At 43.0% G+C, this 18,150-nt stretch overlaps 2 protein-coding genes and 1 long non-coding RNA gene across 4 annotated transcripts; 1 reads left to right on the top strand and 2 right to left on the bottom strand.

The window, feature by feature from the left end:
• The first annotated feature begins 1,170 nt into the window (after positions 1–1,170).
• Positions 1,171–2,505, top strand: LOC120036428. The gene is made up of 2 exons (XR_005474502.1): positions 1,171–2,113; positions 2,214–2,505. It is a non-coding gene; the product is annotated as an uncharacterized LOC120036428 (long non-coding RNA).
• A 2,422-nt stretch (positions 2,506–4,927) lies between these two features.
• Positions 4,928–7,232, bottom strand: LOC120036425 (nucleoside diphosphate-linked moiety X motif 19-like). Its single transcript, XM_038982862.1, has 2 exons — positions 6,387–7,232; positions 4,928–4,970 (listed from the first exon to the last, which is right to left on the bottom strand). The coding sequence occupies exons 1-2, from the start codon at positions 7,127–7,129 to the stop codon at positions 4,928–4,930; spliced, it is 786 nt and encodes a 261-aa protein (XP_038838790.1). The 5' UTR covers positions 7,130–7,232.
• A 928-nt stretch (positions 7,233–8,160) lies between these two features.
• On the bottom strand, positions 8,161–10,584 carry LOC120036427 (b(0,+)-type amino acid transporter 1-like). 2 transcript variants are annotated; one of them, XR_005474501.1, is made up of 4 exons: positions 10,341–10,584; positions 9,862–10,036; positions 9,066–9,394; positions 9,002–9,022 (listed from the first exon to the last, which is right to left on the bottom strand). XR_005474501.1 is itself a non-coding variant. In XM_038982864.1 (3 exons), the coding sequence occupies exons 1-3, from the start codon at positions 10,377–10,379 to the stop codon at positions 9,333–9,335; spliced, it is 276 nt and encodes a 91-aa protein (XP_038838792.1). In that variant the 5' UTR covers positions 10,380–10,584; the 3' UTR covers positions 8,161–9,332. The 2 variants fall into 2 exon arrangements, 1 of the variants encoding a protein (XP_038838792.1); XM_038982864.1 differs by having other exon boundaries at positions 8,161–9,394.
• Positions 10,585–18,150: the final 7,566 nt, after the last annotated feature.

Raw genomic sequence — 18,150 nt, 5'->3', positions numbered from 1 at the left:
TCTCTCTCTGCTCTTCCTCTCTCTCTCTGCTCTTCCTCTCTCTCGCTCTTCCTCTCTCTCTCTGCTCTTCCTCTCTCTCTCTGCTCTTCCTCTCTCTCTCTCGCTCTAATTCTCTCTCTCTCTCTCCTCCAGAGAGGTGGAAGGTGAGTTGGAGGTGGTGTGGGAGGCAGCGACCAGAGAGAACCAAAGGATTAGGGAGACCCTCCAGGACTCCAGCCCATCTCTCCCCTCCCTCAGCCCAGCCAGAGGGCACCACGGCAGGGGTCTGAGCGATGGACCCTCCCCTGGTTGGCTCTCCCACCCCCAGGATGAGGTGTTCTACGCCCGTCCGCACCCTGACAGCTCTGGCCCTCCTCCCTGCGTCTCCTCTCCCCAGAGCGGCGGCCGGCCCGGCCCCCACCACAGCCCTATGTTCGAGTCCGACTCGGACCAGCACCAGAACCCCTCCTCAGACGAGAGTGAGAAGAACGGCATGGACTTCTATTCTTAGTGTCCCTTTTGTATTGGTCTTACAGAATCAAATCAAATTTATTTATATAGCCCTTCTTACATCAGCTGATATCTCAAAGTGCTGTACAGAAACCCAGGCTAAAACCCAAAACAGCAAGCAATGCAGGTGTAGAAGCACGGCGGCTAGGAAAAACTCCCTAGAAAGGCAAAAACCTAGGAAGAAACCTAGAGAGGAACCAGGTTATGAATATCTGTTTTAGTAGCCTGGTCCCAGATCTGTTTTAGTGGCCTGGTTCCAGATCTGTTTTAGTAGCCTGGTCCCAGATCTGTTTTAGTAGCCTGGTCCCATATCTCTTTTAGTAGCCTGGTCCCATATCTCTTTTAGTAGCCTGGTCCCAGATCTGTTTTAGTAGCCTGGTTCCAGATCTGTTTTAGTAGCCTGGTCCCAGATCTGTTTTAGTAGCCTGGTCCCAGATCTGTTTTAGTAGCCTGGTTCCAGATCTGTTTTAGTAGCCTGGTCCCAGATCTGTTTTAGTAGCCTGGTCCCAGATCTGTTTTAGTAGCCTGGTCCCAGATCTGTTTTAGTTGCCTGGTTCCAGATCTGTTTTAGTAGCCTGGTCCCAGATCTGTTTTAGTAGCCTGGTCCCAGATCTGTTTTAGTAGCCTGGTCCCAGATCTGTTTTAGTAGCCTGGTCCCAGATCTGTTTTAGTAGCCTGGTCCCAGATCTGTTTCTGCTCTTGCTAACTCCATTGTTCATTGTCAAGCCAAACATGACAATTCCATAAGGAGTTGGCAGGAGAGTAGAACCACCCTGGTACCAGACTAGAAGACCAGGTCTGCATTGGTCAGACTAGAACCACCCTGGCACCAGGCTAGAAGACCAGGTCTGTATTGGTCAGACTAGAACCACCCTGGCACCAGGCTAGAAGACCAGGTCTGTATTGGTCAGACTAGAACCACCCTGGTACCAGGCTAGAAGACCAGGTATGTATTGGTCAGACTAGAACCACCCTGGCACCAGGCTAGAAGACCAGGTCTGTATTGGTCAGACTAGAACCACCCTGGTACCAGACTAGAAGACCAGGTCTGTATTGGTCAGACTAGAACCACCCTGGCACCAGGCTAGAAGACCAGGTCTGTATTGGTCAGACTAGAACCACCCTGGTACCAGGCTAGAAGACCAGGTATGTATTGGTCAGACTAGAACCACCCTGGCACCAGGCTAGAAGACCAGGTCTGTATTGGTCAGACTAGAACCACCCTGGCACCAGGCTAGAAGACCAGGTCTGTATTGGTCAGACTAGAACCACCCTGGTACCAGACTAGAAGACCAGGTCTGTATTGGTCAGACTAGAACCATCCTAGAAGACCAGTTCTGTATTGGTCAGACTAGAACCATCCTAGAAGACCAGGTCTTTATTGGTCAGACTAGAACTACCCTGGTACCAGACTAGAAGACCAGGTCTTTATTGGTCAGACTAGAACCACCCTGGTACCAGACTAGAAGACCAGGTCTGTATTGGCCAGACTAGAACCACCCTGGCACCAGGCTAGAAGACCAGGTCTGTATTGGTCAGACTAGAACCACCCTGGCACCAGACTAGAAGACCAGGTCTGTATTGGTCAGACTAGAACCACCCTGGCACCAGGCTAGAAGACCAGGTATGTATTGGTCAGACTAGAACCACCCTGGCACCAGGCTAGAAGACCAGGTCTGTATTGGTCAGACTAGAACCACCCTGGCACCAGGCTAGAAGACCAGGTCTGTATTGGTCAGACTTTTCAAACATTTCCCAAGGCATTAACTTGATTTACACAGTTAAAAACCAAGTTGTTTATTTACAAAGCTCTATTTTGAATGTTGTATGATCTCTGTGTTATTGAGTAGATTTGATACGTATGACTGACTCTGTGTCACCATCAAACTGTATTTTACTGTGCGTCTCTTAGCCAATCAAACATCCTATTGACATAACAATCAACTTCATTTATGTCACAATCGTTACTGTATGTCACAATCTAGCTCTTTACAAATAAATGTGTTTTCTTCTGTTCACCACTGTCCTCTTGTTCATCCATTTAACCGCAATTACCAGGGTTGTGTCCCAAATGACCCCCCTAGTCTCTAGGTAGTTAACTACGACCAGGACCCATGGTGAATAGGGTGCCCTAGGTAGTTAACTACGACCAGGACCCATAGTGAATAGGGTGCCCTAGGTAGTTAACTACGACCAGGACCCATGGTGAATAGGGTGCCCTAGGTAGTTAACTACGACCAGGACCCATAGTGAATAGGGTGCCCTAGGTAGTTAACTACGACCAGGACCCATAGTGAATTGGGTGCCGTAGGTAGTTAACTACGACCAGGACCCATAGTGAGTAGGGTGCCCTAGGTAGTTAACTACGACCAGGACCCATAGTGAATAGGGTGCCCTAGGTAGTTAACTACGACCAGGACCCATAGTGAATATGGTGCCCTAGGTAGTTAACTACGACCAGGACCCATAGTGAATAGTGTGCCCTAGGTAGTTAACTACGACCAGGACCCATGGTGAATTGGGTGCCGTAGGTAGTTAACTACGACCAGGACCCATAGTGAATAGTGTGCCCTAGGTAGTTAACTACGACCAGGACCCATAGTGAATAGGGTGCCCTAGGTAGTTAACTACGACCAGGACCCATGGTGAATTGGGTGCCGTAGGTAGTTAACTACGACCAGGACCCATAGTGAATTGGGTGCCGTAGGTAGTTAACTACGACCAGGACCCATAGTGAATAGTGTGCCCTAGGTAGTTAACTACGACCAGGACCCATAGTGAATAGGGTGCCCTAGGTAGTTAACTACGACCAGGACCCATGGTGAATTGGGTGCCGTAGGTAGTTAACTACGACCAGGACCCATAGTGAGTAGGGTGCCCTAGGTAGTTAACTACGACCAGGACCCATAGTGAATAGTGTGCCCTAGGTAGTTAATATACGACCAGGACCCATATTGAATAGAGTGCCATTTGGGACAGTCTAGATTAGAGGTCGGCCGATTAATTGTGGCCGATTTCAAGTTTTCATAACAATCGGTAATCTGCATTTTTGGACGCCGATTACATTGCACTCCACGAGGAGACTGCGTGGCAGGCTGACCACTTGTTACGCGAGTGCAGCAAGGAGCCATGGTAAGGTGCTAGCTAGCATTAAACTTATCTTATAAAAAACAGTCAATCTTAACACAATCACTAGTTAACTACACATGGTTGATGATATTGCTAGTTTAACTAGCGTGTTCTGCGTTGCATATAATCAATACGGTGCCTGTTAATTTATCATCGAATCACAGCCAACTTTGCCAAACAGGTGGTGATTTAACAAAAGCTCATTCACGGAAAAAGCACAATCGTTGCACCAATGAACCTAACCACACAAGTATATTTTTTTTAACCTGCATATTTAGTTAAAAGAAATTCATGTTAGCAGGCAATATTAACTAGGAAAATTGTGTTGCTTCTCTTGCGTTCAGTGCATGCAGAGTCAGGGTAGATGCAGCAGTTTGGGCCATCTGGCTCGTTGTGAAATGTGTGAAGATCATTTCTTCCTAACAAAGACCGTAATTCATTTGCCAGAATTGTACATAATTATGACATAACATTGAATGTTTTGCAATGTAACAGCAATATTTAGACTGATGGATGCCACCCGTTCGATAAAACCCGGAACGGTTCCGTATTTCACTGAAAGAATAGTATTTCACTGAAAGAATAAACGTTTTGTTTTCGAATTGGTGGTTTCCGGATTGGACCATATTAATGACCTAAGGCTCGTATTTCTGTGCGTTATTATATTATAATTAAGTCTATGATTTGATAGAGCAGTCTGACTGAGCGATGGTAGGCACCAGCAGGCTTGTAAGCATTCATTCAAACAGCACTTTCCTGCGTTTTGCCAGCAGCTCTTCGTTGTGCTTCAAGCATTGAACTGTTTATGACTTCAAGCCTATCAACTCCCGAGATTAGGCTGGCAATACTATAGTGCCTATAAGAACATCCAATAGTCAAAGGTATGTGAAATACAAAAGGTATAGAGAGAAATAGTCCTATAATTCCTATAATAACTACAACCTAAAACTTCTTACCTGGGAATATTGAAGACTCATGTTTAAAGGAACCATCAGCTTTCATATGTTCTCATGTTCTGAGCAAGGAACTGAAACGTTGGCTTTCTTACATGGCACATATTGCACTTCTACTTTCTTCTCCAACACTTTGTTTTTGCATTATTTAAACCACATTGAACATGTTTCATTATTTATTTGAGACTAAATATATTTTATGTATTATATTAAGTGCAAATAAAGATGTTTGTTCAGTATTGTTGTAATTGTCATTATTGCAAATATATATCAAAATCAGACGATTAATCGGTTTCGGCTTTTTTTGGTCCTCCAATAATCGGTATCGGCGTTGAAAAATCATAATCGGTCGACCTCTAGTCCAGAGTCATGTTTTGAAGATACAGGCCGTTGACTCTCCTGAAAGACAAAGTCTATTGATACCTGAAAGACAAAGTCTATTGATACCTGAAAGACAAAGTCTATTGATACCTGAAAGACAAAGTGGTGTCTCCATGCTGCTATGCTGTTTGTTGCTACTTGGTTGTCTGCAAAATGTTTCATGTTTTACTTTTTGATGACCGTTTAAAACTCTGCATTTATCACAGTTACCAACTTTTTCACCCCGGACGCTTTATTCTGACGTGGTTCACCAGGACCTCCAACAGCCGAAGCTAAGTAGTAACATTAACACTATGCCATTTAATTACAGTCGCTGTTCTCATAATATACAGGAGAACTATCGCCTTAGAGGATAGCCGTGTTGCCCAGCTTCAGATGCAATCGTTAGGCAAGGGTAACTTCAGTGTAGGAAAGGATGAAACAGCGTCTGTGCCACCAGTAAGTACAGATAGTAACGTTAGTACAAATCCCCTCACACAGTCCCCGCAGCCGGACAACGTTCTCAAGGCTTCTGGAGGAACGGTCCCCGCAGCCGGACAACTTTCTCAAGGCTTCTGGAGGCACGGTCCCCGCAGCCGGACAACTTTCTCAAGGCTTCTGGAGGCACGGTCCCCGCAGCCGGACAACTTTCTCATGGCTTCTAGAGGCACGGTCCCCGCAGCCTGACAACTTTCTCATGGCTTCTAGAGGCACGGTCCCCGCAGCCGGACAACGTTCTCATGGCTTCTGGAGGCACGGTCCCCGCAGCCGGACAACGTTCTCATGGCTTCTGGAGGCACGGTCCCCGCAGCCGGACAACTTTCTCATGGCTTCTGGAGGCACGGTCCCCGCAGCCGGACAACATTCTCATGGCTTCTAGAGGCACGGTCCCCGCAGCCGGACAACTTTCTCATGGCTTCTGGAAGCACGGTCCCCGCAGCCGGACAACTTTCTCGAGGCTTCTGGAAAGAAATGCTGTAGGAATGCTCAACCGTTGTTGCTCATTCAGCCGAAAGAAACTTTCAACCGATTCTCCCCATTAAGCAGCGAGTTGGAGTCAGAGTCCGAGCCTTCTCAGGTCTCTCCTTCACCTGTTACGGGATCTGAACCGCCAAAGCCTCCCACCATTAGCTCTGACAAATTGAAAACCCTAGTCATTGGTGACTCCATTACCCGCAGTATTAGACTTAAAACGAATCATCCAGCGATCATACACTGTTACCCAGGGGGTAGGGCTACTGATGTAAAGGCTAGTCTGAAGAGGGTGCTGGCTTACGGTCAGATTCCGAGCAGTTGCCATACCAGGTGGTGATTCTCTCGATGGTGCAGCTGTAGAACCTTTTGAGGATCTGGGGACCCATGCCAATTATTTTCAGTCTCCTGAGGGGGTAAAGGTTTTGTCGTGTCCTCTTCACGACTGTCTTGGTATGTTTGGACCTTGTTTGAATTTCAAACTCTTGACCCACTCCACTACAGCCGGGCGATGTAAATGGAGGCTTGTTCCCGTACACACCAGTAGGGGTCAGCCAGTTACCCCATTCATGCAGAGCCCAGATGTTTGGTAGACACTCCAGCTCCCTGCACATTCTGATGAAGTTAGAGGGGTTCTCGTTTACCAGCACTCTCCATTTAGCCAATTCACTCTTGTCACAGAGATCGGTTATTCTGGTTAATTCGGGCTGACTGTATCTGTTGTTCTCGATGCTGTTAAGTAAAGTACTCTCTTCCTCTTTAGGCACGACTAGAAGTACACCTGACTCTTCGAACGTTTCCCTCACTGCACAGATTCTAAATGCGACGTCCCCTGGAACGGGAGAACCCAGTTTCTTCCTGTCAGTGGCGAAGATAGGAGGTCTCGTCTCCGGCGGCTGTTTCACAAATCCCAGTCCAAAATTCGGTGAGCGCCGAAAAGATTTAAATAGATCAAGCCATTCACTTGAGAAATCTGCCGGATCCACCAGACCTCCGGGAAAGACATAAGCATTCGGCATGAAACCACTCGTACCGCTTCGTTTCAACAACAACACTTCATAGTCGAAGGCTAACCTGTCAGGCAAGTTGGAGTGCCCACTGATCGCAGGTGCAGAGGTGCCTTTATCGACACACCTCGTCAAACTATCTACAGGGAGTTTATGTCTCGTACCAGCAGCTAGTATGACCGTCGCGGCCTCCGTCCAGTGTCTCAGAGCCGTATTCATCCTCTGATCGTTTTATTCTCTCATTTCCAATAATGTTATTCTGAAGCAAAGTCCACATCAACAATGTCAAATGTTATTGTTTTGATGTGTGGTCATACGAGCAGGAAGGTCAAGGGCGTAGAAGAAGACCTGTGTTTCCGGTTTGTTCTGTTACTACGCCACCTACTGTTGTGGATGACTGATCTTACCAAAGCCTCTATCAACGCAGTTCATGATGGTGATTAAAGTGGGGTGAAGGTTCGAGTTCAGGAAAGTGATTGATGTTTGTGGTTAGTATTTTTTGGGGCAAACAGATACTGTAAACTTTTTATAAGATGACAAATGAATTAATTTGTGCGATTAAATTACAAATTGAAGGGTAAACTGTTTTATTCACAAACACAACAACTCACTGTCTACTTTTCAAGTCCAAGAAGAGAAGAGGTTTTGAAACGTTGAATTCAGTAGTATAAATTCTACATTCAGTTTAGAGTGACACGATGACATCACACAGTAGGCCGTATAAGATGAACCGCGTCCCCAGGTTCAACTGGCCGCTGGTGGACGAGATAGAAGACAACAAGGGACAAATATGTCTTTTAACTTGTCAAATAACTATTAAAACCATAGATATAGATACTATAGAAACCATAGATATAGATAATATAGAAACCATAGATATAGATACTATAGAAACCATAGATATAGATAATATAGAAACCATAGATATAGATACTATAGAAACCATAGATATAGATAATATAGAAACCATAGATATAGATAATATAGAAACCATAGATATAGATACTATAGAAACCATAGATATAGATAATATAGAAACCATAGATATAGATAATATAGAAACCATAGATATAGATAATATAGAAACCATAGATATAGATACTATAGAAACCATAGATATAGATAATATAGAAACCATAGATATAGATAATATAGAAACCATAGATATAGATAATATAGAAACCATAGATATAGATAATATAGAAACCATAGATATAGATAATATAGAAACCATAGATATAGATACTATAGAAACCATAGATATAGATAATATAGAAACCATAGATATAGATAATATAGAAGTGCTTGAACAGCGCATGAGGGATTTGAAACAATGTTGAGGACAAATAAAACGTTTAAAATATAATGACATCATTATGTTCTCTCTAGTCACGTACAAGAGCAGCATATTGTCAGCGTCTCAAATGGCTCCCCGTTCCCTAGGGCCATAGGGAGGGATTTTAGACGCAGGCAATGACCTCCTGTATCCAGTCAGTTAGTTTGGGAACCAGATCATGTAGACGGCTGCTGCCAACCTGCCAAGCAGAGCCTCTGTCTCATTATGATACAGTACCTTCATTATCGGCTGCTGCCAACTTGACAGGCAGAGCCTCTGTCTCATTATGATACAGTACCTTCATTATCAGCTGCTGCCAACCTGCCAAGCAGAGCCTCTGTGTCTTCAATATATATTGGCAGTGTCCTAAAAGCAAATATGTCCTTCTAAGCAGAGTTTAAACACAGAGGGGCATTATATAAACCATCTCCATTGGCGATAGTACCTTCATGAGACAGTACCTTCATTATGAGACACTACATAACCTTCATTATGAGACAGTACCTTCATTATGAGACAGTACAGTACCTTCATTATGAGACAGTACCTTCATTATGAGACAGTACAGTACCTTCATTATGAGACAGTACCTTCATTATGAGACATTACCTTCATTATGAGACAGTACCTTCATTATGAGACAGTACAGTACCTTCATTATGAGACAGTACCTTCATTATGAGACAGTACCTTCATTATGAGACATTACCTTCATTATGAGACATTACCTTCATTATGAGACAGTACAGTACCTTCATTATGAGACAGTACAGTACCTTCATTATGAGACAGTACAGTACCTTCATTATGAGACATTACCTTCATTATGAGACAGTACCTTCATTATGAGACAGTACAGTACCTTCATTATGAAACAGTACCTTCATTATGAGACAGTACAGTCTGTGTTTTCTAAGTCTGTGTTTTCTAATCATGCGTCTCAAATGGCACCCTATTCCCTATGTAGTGCACTACTTTTGACTAGGGCCTATAGGTCAGTGCACCACAGAGGGAATAGGGTACCATTTCGGACGCAGGAAAGACATTTGTCCACATTAGTCAGTTCAGGCTGTTTATTATCTTCCTCTATTCGTTGTTCTCAGGAGGAACGACCTCCATCAGCAGCTGGAGGTGCATGGTGATTGGCCCTGCAGGGGAGGGGAGAGGTTAAAGGTCAGATTGGACCAATCAGGCTAATTAAAAGGTTAATAATAAATAACCTTAATTAAAAGGTTAATAAAGGTGACATCAGCCCAATCACAGCATGATCTATAGGCTCTGTGACCTTCTGAGTTGAACTCCACAATGACTGGAATTATCTAAAGGGGAAGAGCTCCACTACCCTCACTGAGGAATAAAACATTTTGATACATAAAAAAGACCCAAGTTGCAGAAGATAATAGTGTCTGCTTCCCAAATGGCACCCTATATTATAGTGCACTACCTTTCACCAGGGCCAATAGGGTAGTGCACTACACAGGGAATATGGTGCTATTTGGGACACAGTCAGTGTTGTCTTCAAGTGCACTACAAAGGGAATAAGGGTCCATTTTGGGATAAAGGCTCTCTCCAACACTCCAGTATCAACATCTCTGAGCAGTGGGTAGTGACTCACTCATGACCCTGCGTGTCCAGCTGAACTTGCGGTGAACGAAGGGGAAGTAGAGCAGCAGACCGCTGAGGATGAAGATGGTACAGTAGAGATACTCCAGCTCTGGCTTGTCTATGATAGGTGCTAGGACCAGGTAGCAGGACACTATCACCACCAGCACTGCTATGGGCATGGGACACTGTTGGGGGACAACCAGGACATAACCACGTGTCAGTCTCACAGGAGGGATCTGGGACAGTATTGCTCTAAAAACAGGTTTAAGGGACTGGGATTCAGACAAACATCAAAGCGGTTACCACCCCACTTGCTGTGGTAACCAGCTGAGGGACGTGGCTGGAAAAATGGAACCACTCTAATTTATAGACAGAGATAATGGATACAAGGACTGACCGTCCATGAGCTCAACATGATAGTTGTAACTATGTTCTTCCAATAAGAGATGAACAGGACTTGGATGTATGGGAATGTGAATCTAGTCTTACCTTGACGGGCCTCTCGAGATCCTTCCTGGTGAAGCGCATGACGATGAGAGCGAGAGCTGTGAGGCCGTAGAAAGCCCACTGGGCGAAACTGAAGTAGTTGATCAGGGTGTTGATGTCTGCTGGGATAATGTAGAATACGGACAGAATACCCTACAATCACAACAACGGGGTAAACTGAAGTAGTTGATCAGGGTGTTGATGTCTGCTGGGATAATGTAGAATACGGCCAGAATACCCTACAATCACAACAACAGGGTAAACTGAAGCAGCACATTTAACTTCTTTGGGCTGCAGGGGCAGTATTGAGTAGCCTGGATAAAAGGTGCCCATTTCAAATGGCCTCGTACTCAATTCTTGCTCGTACAATATGCATATTATTATTACTATTGGATAGAAAACACTCTCAAGTTTCTAAAACCGTTTGAATTATATCTGTGAGTAAAACAGAACTCATTTTGCAGCAAACTTCCTGTCAGAAAGTGAAAAATCTTAAATCGAGGGCTCTGTTCCAGGGCCTGCCTATAAATGTGCTTTATATCTATTAGTATACATGCACTTCATACGCCTTCCACTAGATGTCAATAGGCTGTGAGAGGTGAAATGGGGTTTCTAGGTATTTCTATGGTCAAAAGAGATAGCTTGGAATGACATGACCCCAGAATTCTTCTGTTCAGGAAGCGCATAAAGGTCACCAGTATTGGCTTCTGAAAAGCATTCATTATAGACGTCTTATATCTCCGGTTTTGATTTTATTTGATAAATGTGATAATATCATCGTAAAGTATGTTTTTTCAATATAGTTTTATTAGATTATTGAAATTTTTTCGGGAGGTTAGGCGTGTTGCGTTGTCTGCGTTTGTTCACGAAGGAGACCTTAGCGCCACTTTGCTAGCTTTCCTTGCTAATTGACTGGAGAAGAGGACATTCTAAAACCAAACAACGATTGTTCTGGCCAAAGGACCCCTTGTATAACATTCTGATGGAAGATCATCAAAAGTAGGACCCATTTATGATGTTATTTCATATATCTGTCGAACATGTTTACTATTAGTTTGCGCCCAGATTTTGTGCTCTCTCTCGCTATAACGTAAGCTGCATGTCGTACTGAAGTTATGTTTAGAATTCTAACACGACGATTGCATTAAGAACTAGTGTATCTATCATTTCCTATACAACATGTATTTTTTAGTAAAGTTTATGAATAGTTATTTGGTCAGAATAGCTGAGTGTCAGAAAAATATACGGAGATTCTGGAAAATAATTGCTACATGGTCACATTGTATAACCACGAATTTCAGCTCTAAATATGCACATTTTCGAACAAACCATATTTGTATTGTGTAATATGATGTTATAGGACTGTCATCTGAAGAAGTTTATGAAGGTTAGTGAAAAAATTAATATATTTTGCTGGTTTATTCGTTATCGCTACTGTTGGCTTGAATCAATGCTGTTGTGTGGTTGGCTATTGTAGTAAGCTAATATAATGCTATATTGTGTTTTCGCTGTAAAACACTTAAAGAATCGGAAATATTGGCTGGATTCACAAGATGTCTGTCTTTCATTTACTGTACATCATGTATTTTTCATAAATGTTTTATGATGAGTATTTAGGTATTTCAATTTGGTCTCTGTAATTGTTCTAGCTGCTTCGGTGCTATTTCCGATTGTAGCTGCAATGTAAAACTGATTTATACCTCAAATATGCACATTTTTCGAACAAAACATAGATTTATTGATTAACATGTTATAGGACTGTCATCTGATGAAGTTGTTTCTTGCTTAGTTTGGTTGGTTTTGTGCATTCTACCTGTGCTGTGAAAAATGTCTGTGCTTTTTTGTATTTGGTGGTGAGCTAACATAAATATACGTGGTGTTTTCGCTGTAAAACATTTTTTTTAAATCAGACATGTTGGCTGGATTCACAAGATGTTTATCTTTCATTTGCTGTATTGGACTTGTTAATGTGTGAAAGTTAAATATTTCTAAAAAATATCTTTTGAATTTCGCGCCCTGCACTTGGACGGGCTGTTGTCATAAGTGTACCGGCACCGCGCTGCAGCCATAAAAGGTTAATGTATCTGATACCATTCCACCATATTCCTCTCCAGCCATTACCACGAGCCCTTCCACCAAAACATCAGCCAGGAAGCATAGGAACTGAGAAGTGGTCTGTGGTCACCACCTGCAGAACCATTCCTTTATTGGGGGTGTCTTGCTAATTGCCTATAATTTCCACCTTTTGTCTATTCCATTTGCACAACAGCATGTGAAATGTATTGTCAATCAGTGTTGCTTCCTAAGTGGACAGTTTGATTTCACAGAAGTATGATTGACTTGGAGTTACATTGTGTTGTTTAAGTGTTGTCCCTTTATTTTTTAAGCAGTGTATATATATATGCACATTATCGAACAAAACATAAATGTATTGTGTAACATGATGTTATATGACTCATCTGATGAAGAATTTCAAAGGTTAGTGATTACTTCTATCTCTATTTGGGGGTTTTGTGCAAGCTACCTGTGCTGTGAAAGAAATGTCTGTGCTTTTTTGTATTTGGTGGTGAGCTAACATAAATATACGTGGTGTTTTCGCTGTAAAACATTTTTTTTAAATCAGACATGTTGGCTGGATTCACAATATGTTTATCTTTCATTTGCTGTATAGGACTTGTTAATGTGTGAAAGTTAAATATTTCTAAAAAATATTTTTGAATTTCGCGCGCTGCCTTTTCAGTGGAATGTGGGGGGCTAGACAGGTTAAAATGTTTACTGTGAACAAACCTGGTAATGTATACATGTGTCTTTGAGCCTGGTAATGTATACATGTGTCTTTGAGCCTGGTAATGTATACATGTGTCTTTGAGCCTGGTAATGTATACATGTGTCTTTGAGCCTGGTAATGTATACATGTGTCTTTGAGCCTGGTAATGTGTATGTGTCTTTGAGCCTGGTAATGTGTATGTGTCTTTGAGCCTGGTAATGTATACATGTGTCTTTGAGCCTGGCAATGTATACATGTGTCTTTGAGCCTGGTAATGTATACATGTGTCTTTGAGCCTGGTAATGTATACATGTGTCTTTGAGCCTGGTAATGTATACATGTGTCTTTGAGCCCGGTAATGTATACATGTGTCTTTGAGCCTGGTAATGTGTATGTGTCTTTGAGCCTGGTAATGTATACATGTGTCTTTGAGCCTGGCAATGTGTATGTGTCTTTGAGCCTGGTAATGTATACATGTGTCTTTGAGCCTGGTAATGTATACATGTGTCTTTGAGCCTGGTAATGTATACATGTGTCTTTGAGCCTGGTAATGTATACATGTGTCTTTGAGCCTGGTAATGTATACATGTGTCTTTGAGCCTGGCAATGTGTATGTGTCTTTGAGCCTGGTAATGTATACATGTGTCTTTGAGCCTGGTAATGTATACATGTGTCTTTGAGCCTGGTAATGTATACATGTGTCTTTGAGCCTGGTAATGTATACATGTGTCTTTGAGCCTGGTAATGTATACATGTGTCTTTGAGCCTGGTAATGTATACATGTGTCTTTGAGCCTGGTAATGTATACATGTGTCTTTGAGCCTGGTAATGTATACATGTGTCTTTGAGCCTGGTAATGTATACATGTGTCTTTGAGCCTGGTAATGTATACATGTGTCTTTGAGCCTGGTAATGTATACATGTGTCTTTGAGCCTGGTAATGTATACATGTGTCTTTGACCCTGGTAATGTATACATGTGTCTTTGACCCTGGTAATGTATACATGTGTCTTTGACCCTGGTAATGTATACATGTGTCTTTGAGCCTGGTAATGTATACATGTGTCTTTGAGCCTGGTAATGTATACATGTGTCTTTGAGCCTGGTAATGTATACATGTGTCTTTGAGCCTGGTAATGTATACATGTGTCTTTGAGCCTGGTAATGTATACATGTGTCTTTGAGCCTGGTAATGTATACATGTGTCTTTGAGCCTGGTAATGTATACATGTGTCTTTGAGCCTGGTAATGTATACATGTGTCTTTGAGCCTGGTAATGTGCATATGTGTCTTTGAGCCTGGTAATGTATATGTGTCTTTGAGCCTGGTAATGTGCATGTCTCTTTGATCCTGGCAATGTGTATGTGTCTTTGAGCCTGGTAATGTATACATGTGTCTTTGAGCCTGGTAATGTATACATCTGTCTTTGAGCCCGGTAATGTATATGTGTCTTTGAGCCTGGTAATGGGTCTTTCAGAGCTTGGAATGTTCTCAAAGCATTACGGTCCATGATATCTGTAAGGGTCCAGATTGATATCTCTCAGGGTCCAGATTGATATCTCTCAGGGTCCAGATTGATATCTCTCAGGGTACAGATTGATATCTCTCAGGGTACAGATTGATATCCCTCAGGGTCCAGATTGATATCCCTCAGGGTCCAGATTGATATCCCTCAGGGTACAGATTGATATCCCTCAGGGTACAGATTGATATCTCTCAGGGTACAGATTGATATCTCTCAGGGTACAGATTGATATCTCTCAGGGTACAGACTGATATCTGTAAGGGTATCGATTGATATCTCTACGGGTACAGATTGATATCTCTCCGGGTCCAGATTGATATATCTCAGGGTCCAGATTGATGTCTCTCAGGGTCCAGATTGATGTCTCTCAGGGTCCAGATTGATGTCTCTCCGGGTCCAGATTGATATATCTCAGGGTACAGACTGATATATCTCAGGGTACAGATTGATATCTCTCAGGGTACAGATTGATATCTCTCAGGGTACAGATTGATATCTCTACGGGTACAGATTGATATCTCTACGGGTACAGATTGATATCTCTCAGGGTACAGATTGATATCTCTCAGGGTACAGATTGATTTCTCTACGGGTCCAGATTGATATCTCTCAGGGTCCAGATTGATATCTCTCAGGGTACAGACTCTACATTTGGACCACCCTCCAAATCGCAAGGCATTATTGTGAAATATTGTGGAGTATGGGCATGCCATTTTGATTCCCAGTTACATTTTCAGCCAAATAGATATTGTTTGAGCAATAGTAGGACCAAAGCGTAGTGTACATTGACTGAGAGATGGTCTATCAGTGAAGACCACCTCTTCCAGGGCAATAGGAGACACCATATTACATTGTTTAAGGACGTATCAGTGGAGACCACCTCTTCCAGGGCAATAGAACTAAACATTTTCCACAGAAATACGAAATAACATCATAAATGGTTCCTACTTTTGCTGAGCTTCCATCAGAATCTTGTACAAGGAGTCCTTTGTCCAGAATAAATCGTTGTTTGGTTTTAGAATGTCCTCTTCTCCTGTCGAATTAGCAACCTTAGCTAGCCAAGTGGCGCGAAGATGTCCATCTTCACCAAACGCAGAGAACGGAAAACTCCAAAACTCCCGATAAACGTTCAATAATCTGATAAAACTATATTGAAAAAACACACTTTACGATGATATTATCACATGTATCAAATAAAATCAAAGCCGGAGTTATTAGACGTCTATACCGAACGCTTTTCAGAAGCCAATGTCGATGTCCTTCCCGCGCCTTGCTAGACAAAGGAAATTGGGGTTCCAAGAGTCATTCCAAGAGCTCTTGTTCGACCTCAGATTAAGCTAGGCACCCCATTCCACCTCCCACTGCCTGTTGACATCTAGTGGAAGGCGTATGAAGTGCATGTATATCCATAGATTTCAAGCAAATGAATAGGAAGGCCCTGGAACAGAGCCTCGATTTCAGATTTTTCACTTCCTATCAGGAAGTTTGTTGCAAAATGAGTTCTGTTTTACTCACAGATATAATTCAAACGGTTTTAGAAACTTGAGAGTGTTTTCTATCCAATAGTAATAATAATATGCATATTGTACGAGCTAGAATAGAGTACGAGGAAGTTTAATTTGGGAACGATTTTTTACATAGTGAAAACAGCGCCCCCCTATTGAGAAAAGGTTATATCAGTGGAGACCACCTTATCCAGGGTAATAGGAGACACCATATTACATTGTTTAAGGGATATATCAGTGGAGACCACCTCTTCCAGGGCAATAGGAGTCACCATATTTCTCTCTATTATCATCCAGGGGCGGAAGATTAATGTCTAAACCAACTTAAGATGGGATGAAATGCTCATGCAATTTAAAGTTTGGTACGGATAGTCCTCCTCGTTGCAAGTTTGTTCATGTTTGTTTGTTGTAATTTACCCCTTTTCCCCCCAATTTTGTGATTTTACGATTTTGTCTCATCGCTGCAACTCCCCAACGGGCTCGGGAGAGGCAAAGGTTGAGTCACGCGTCGTCTGAAACATGACCCGCCAAACTGTGCTTCTTAACACCCGCTCGCTTCTGGACCAAAGCAGGTTTGCTAAAAAAACAACTTTCCTCAGAACCTCCGTCTATTATATATCTTACAAGCTTCTTCTGAAACTAAAAGCAGCCTTTTTCTACACGAGAAGATCCAGACAACAAAATCGTAATGAAATCGCCTGGAGAACCCGCACCGTGTGAGCTACAAACTGATATGTCACCAGTATCGTCTGTCTGAAATCGCCTGGAGAACCCGCACCGTATGAGCTACAAACTGATATGTCACCAGTATCGTCCGTCTGGCTGCCAGATTGTGATGTGTGATTCATCACTCTAGAGAACTCGTTTCCACTGCTCCAGAGTCCAATGGCGGTGGGCTTTACACACCTCCACCCGACGCATGGCATTGCGTATGGTGATCTAAGGCTTCTGTGTGGCTGCTTGGCCATGGAAACCCATTTCATGAAGCTTTTAAAAATTACAGTTATGGTGCTGATGTTGCTTCCAGAGGCAGTTTGGAACTCGGTAGTGAGTGTTGCAACCGAGGACAGATGATTTTTACTCTCAACGCGCTTCAGCACTCGGCGGTCCCGTTCTGTTAGCTTGTGTGGCCTACCACTTCGAGGCTGAGCCGTTGTTGCTCATAGACGTTTCCACTTCACAATAACAGCACTTACAGTTGACCGGGGCAGCTCTAGCAGGGAAGAAATTTGACGAACTGACCTGTTGGAAAGGTGGCATCCTATGACGGTGCCACGTTGAAAGTCCCTGAGATCTTCAATAAGGCCATTCTACTCCCAATGTTTGTCTATGGAGATTCCATGGCAGTGTGCTGGATTGTATACACCTGTCAGCAACGGCTGTGGCTCAAATAGCCAAATCCACTAATAGAAGGGGTGTCCACATACTTACAAAAATATAAATGCAACATGTAAAGTGGTACACAGCTGATTCAAATAATGAACTAATCATCAAGCTTTGATCATTTGAATCATCCGTGTCGTGTTTGGGGCAAAAACCCCTAATGTGATCCCCTTGGGATCCCGAGGACCGAGTTTGGGAATCTCTGCCTTAATAGGATGTTTAGTGTTGACACGTTTCAGGAAATAAGTCTGTTAATTCATAGACATTTGCAAAAGAAAGCCACGAAAAGGCCCCTGCATTTCAATGCCACCGGAACCAGAGGTTGTCATAGTTCTCCAACAGCAGACTGTGTTTTCTGGCATGGCACTTCTTGGGTCAGGTTATAGGTTAGACCACTGGGGGGCAGTAATGTTTAAAGTGATGGGTCAGGTCACAGGTTAGGCCACTGGGGGGCAGTAATGTATAAAGTGATGGGTCAGGTCATAGGTTAGACCACTGGGGGGCAGTAATGTTTAAAGTGATGGGTCAGGTTATAGGTTAGGCCACTGGGGGGCAGTAATGTTTAAAGTGATGGGTCAGGTTATAAGTTAGGCCACTGGGGGGCAGTAATGTTTAAAGTGATGGGTCAGGTCA

Source organism: Salvelinus namaycush, unplaced genomic scaffold, assembly GCF_016432855.1.
Source record: "Salvelinus namaycush isolate Seneca unplaced genomic scaffold, SaNama_1.0 Scaffold1327, whole genome shotgun sequence".
NCBI lineage: Eukaryota > Metazoa > Chordata > Actinopteri > Salmoniformes > Salmonidae > Salvelinus > Salvelinus namaycush.
The sequence above is the reverse complement of the archived record's forward strand: the minus strand, read 5'-3'. Positions and strand labels throughout refer to the sequence as shown.

Coding starts and splice junctions, on each gene's coding strand:
- LOC120036425 (XM_038982862.1), bottom strand. CDS start 7,129: ATGAATACGGCTCTGAGACACTGGACGGAGGCCGCGACGGTCATACTA. Junction 4,971..6,386: donor TGTAGTGGAGTGGGTCAAGA/GTTTGAAATTCA, acceptor TTTGTCTTTCAG/GAGAGTCAACGGCCTGTATC.
- LOC120036427 (XM_038982864.1), bottom strand. CDS start 10,379: ATGCGCTTCACCAGGAAGGATCTCGAGAGGCCCGTCAAG. Junction 10,037..10,340: donor ATCTCGAGAGGCCCGTCAAG/GTAAGACTAGAT, acceptor GTCCCCCAACAG/TGTCCCATGCCCATAGCAGT. Junction 9,395..9,861: donor CTGGACACGCAGGGTCATGA/GTGAGTCACTAC, acceptor CCTCCCCTGCAG/GGCCAATCACCATGCACCTC.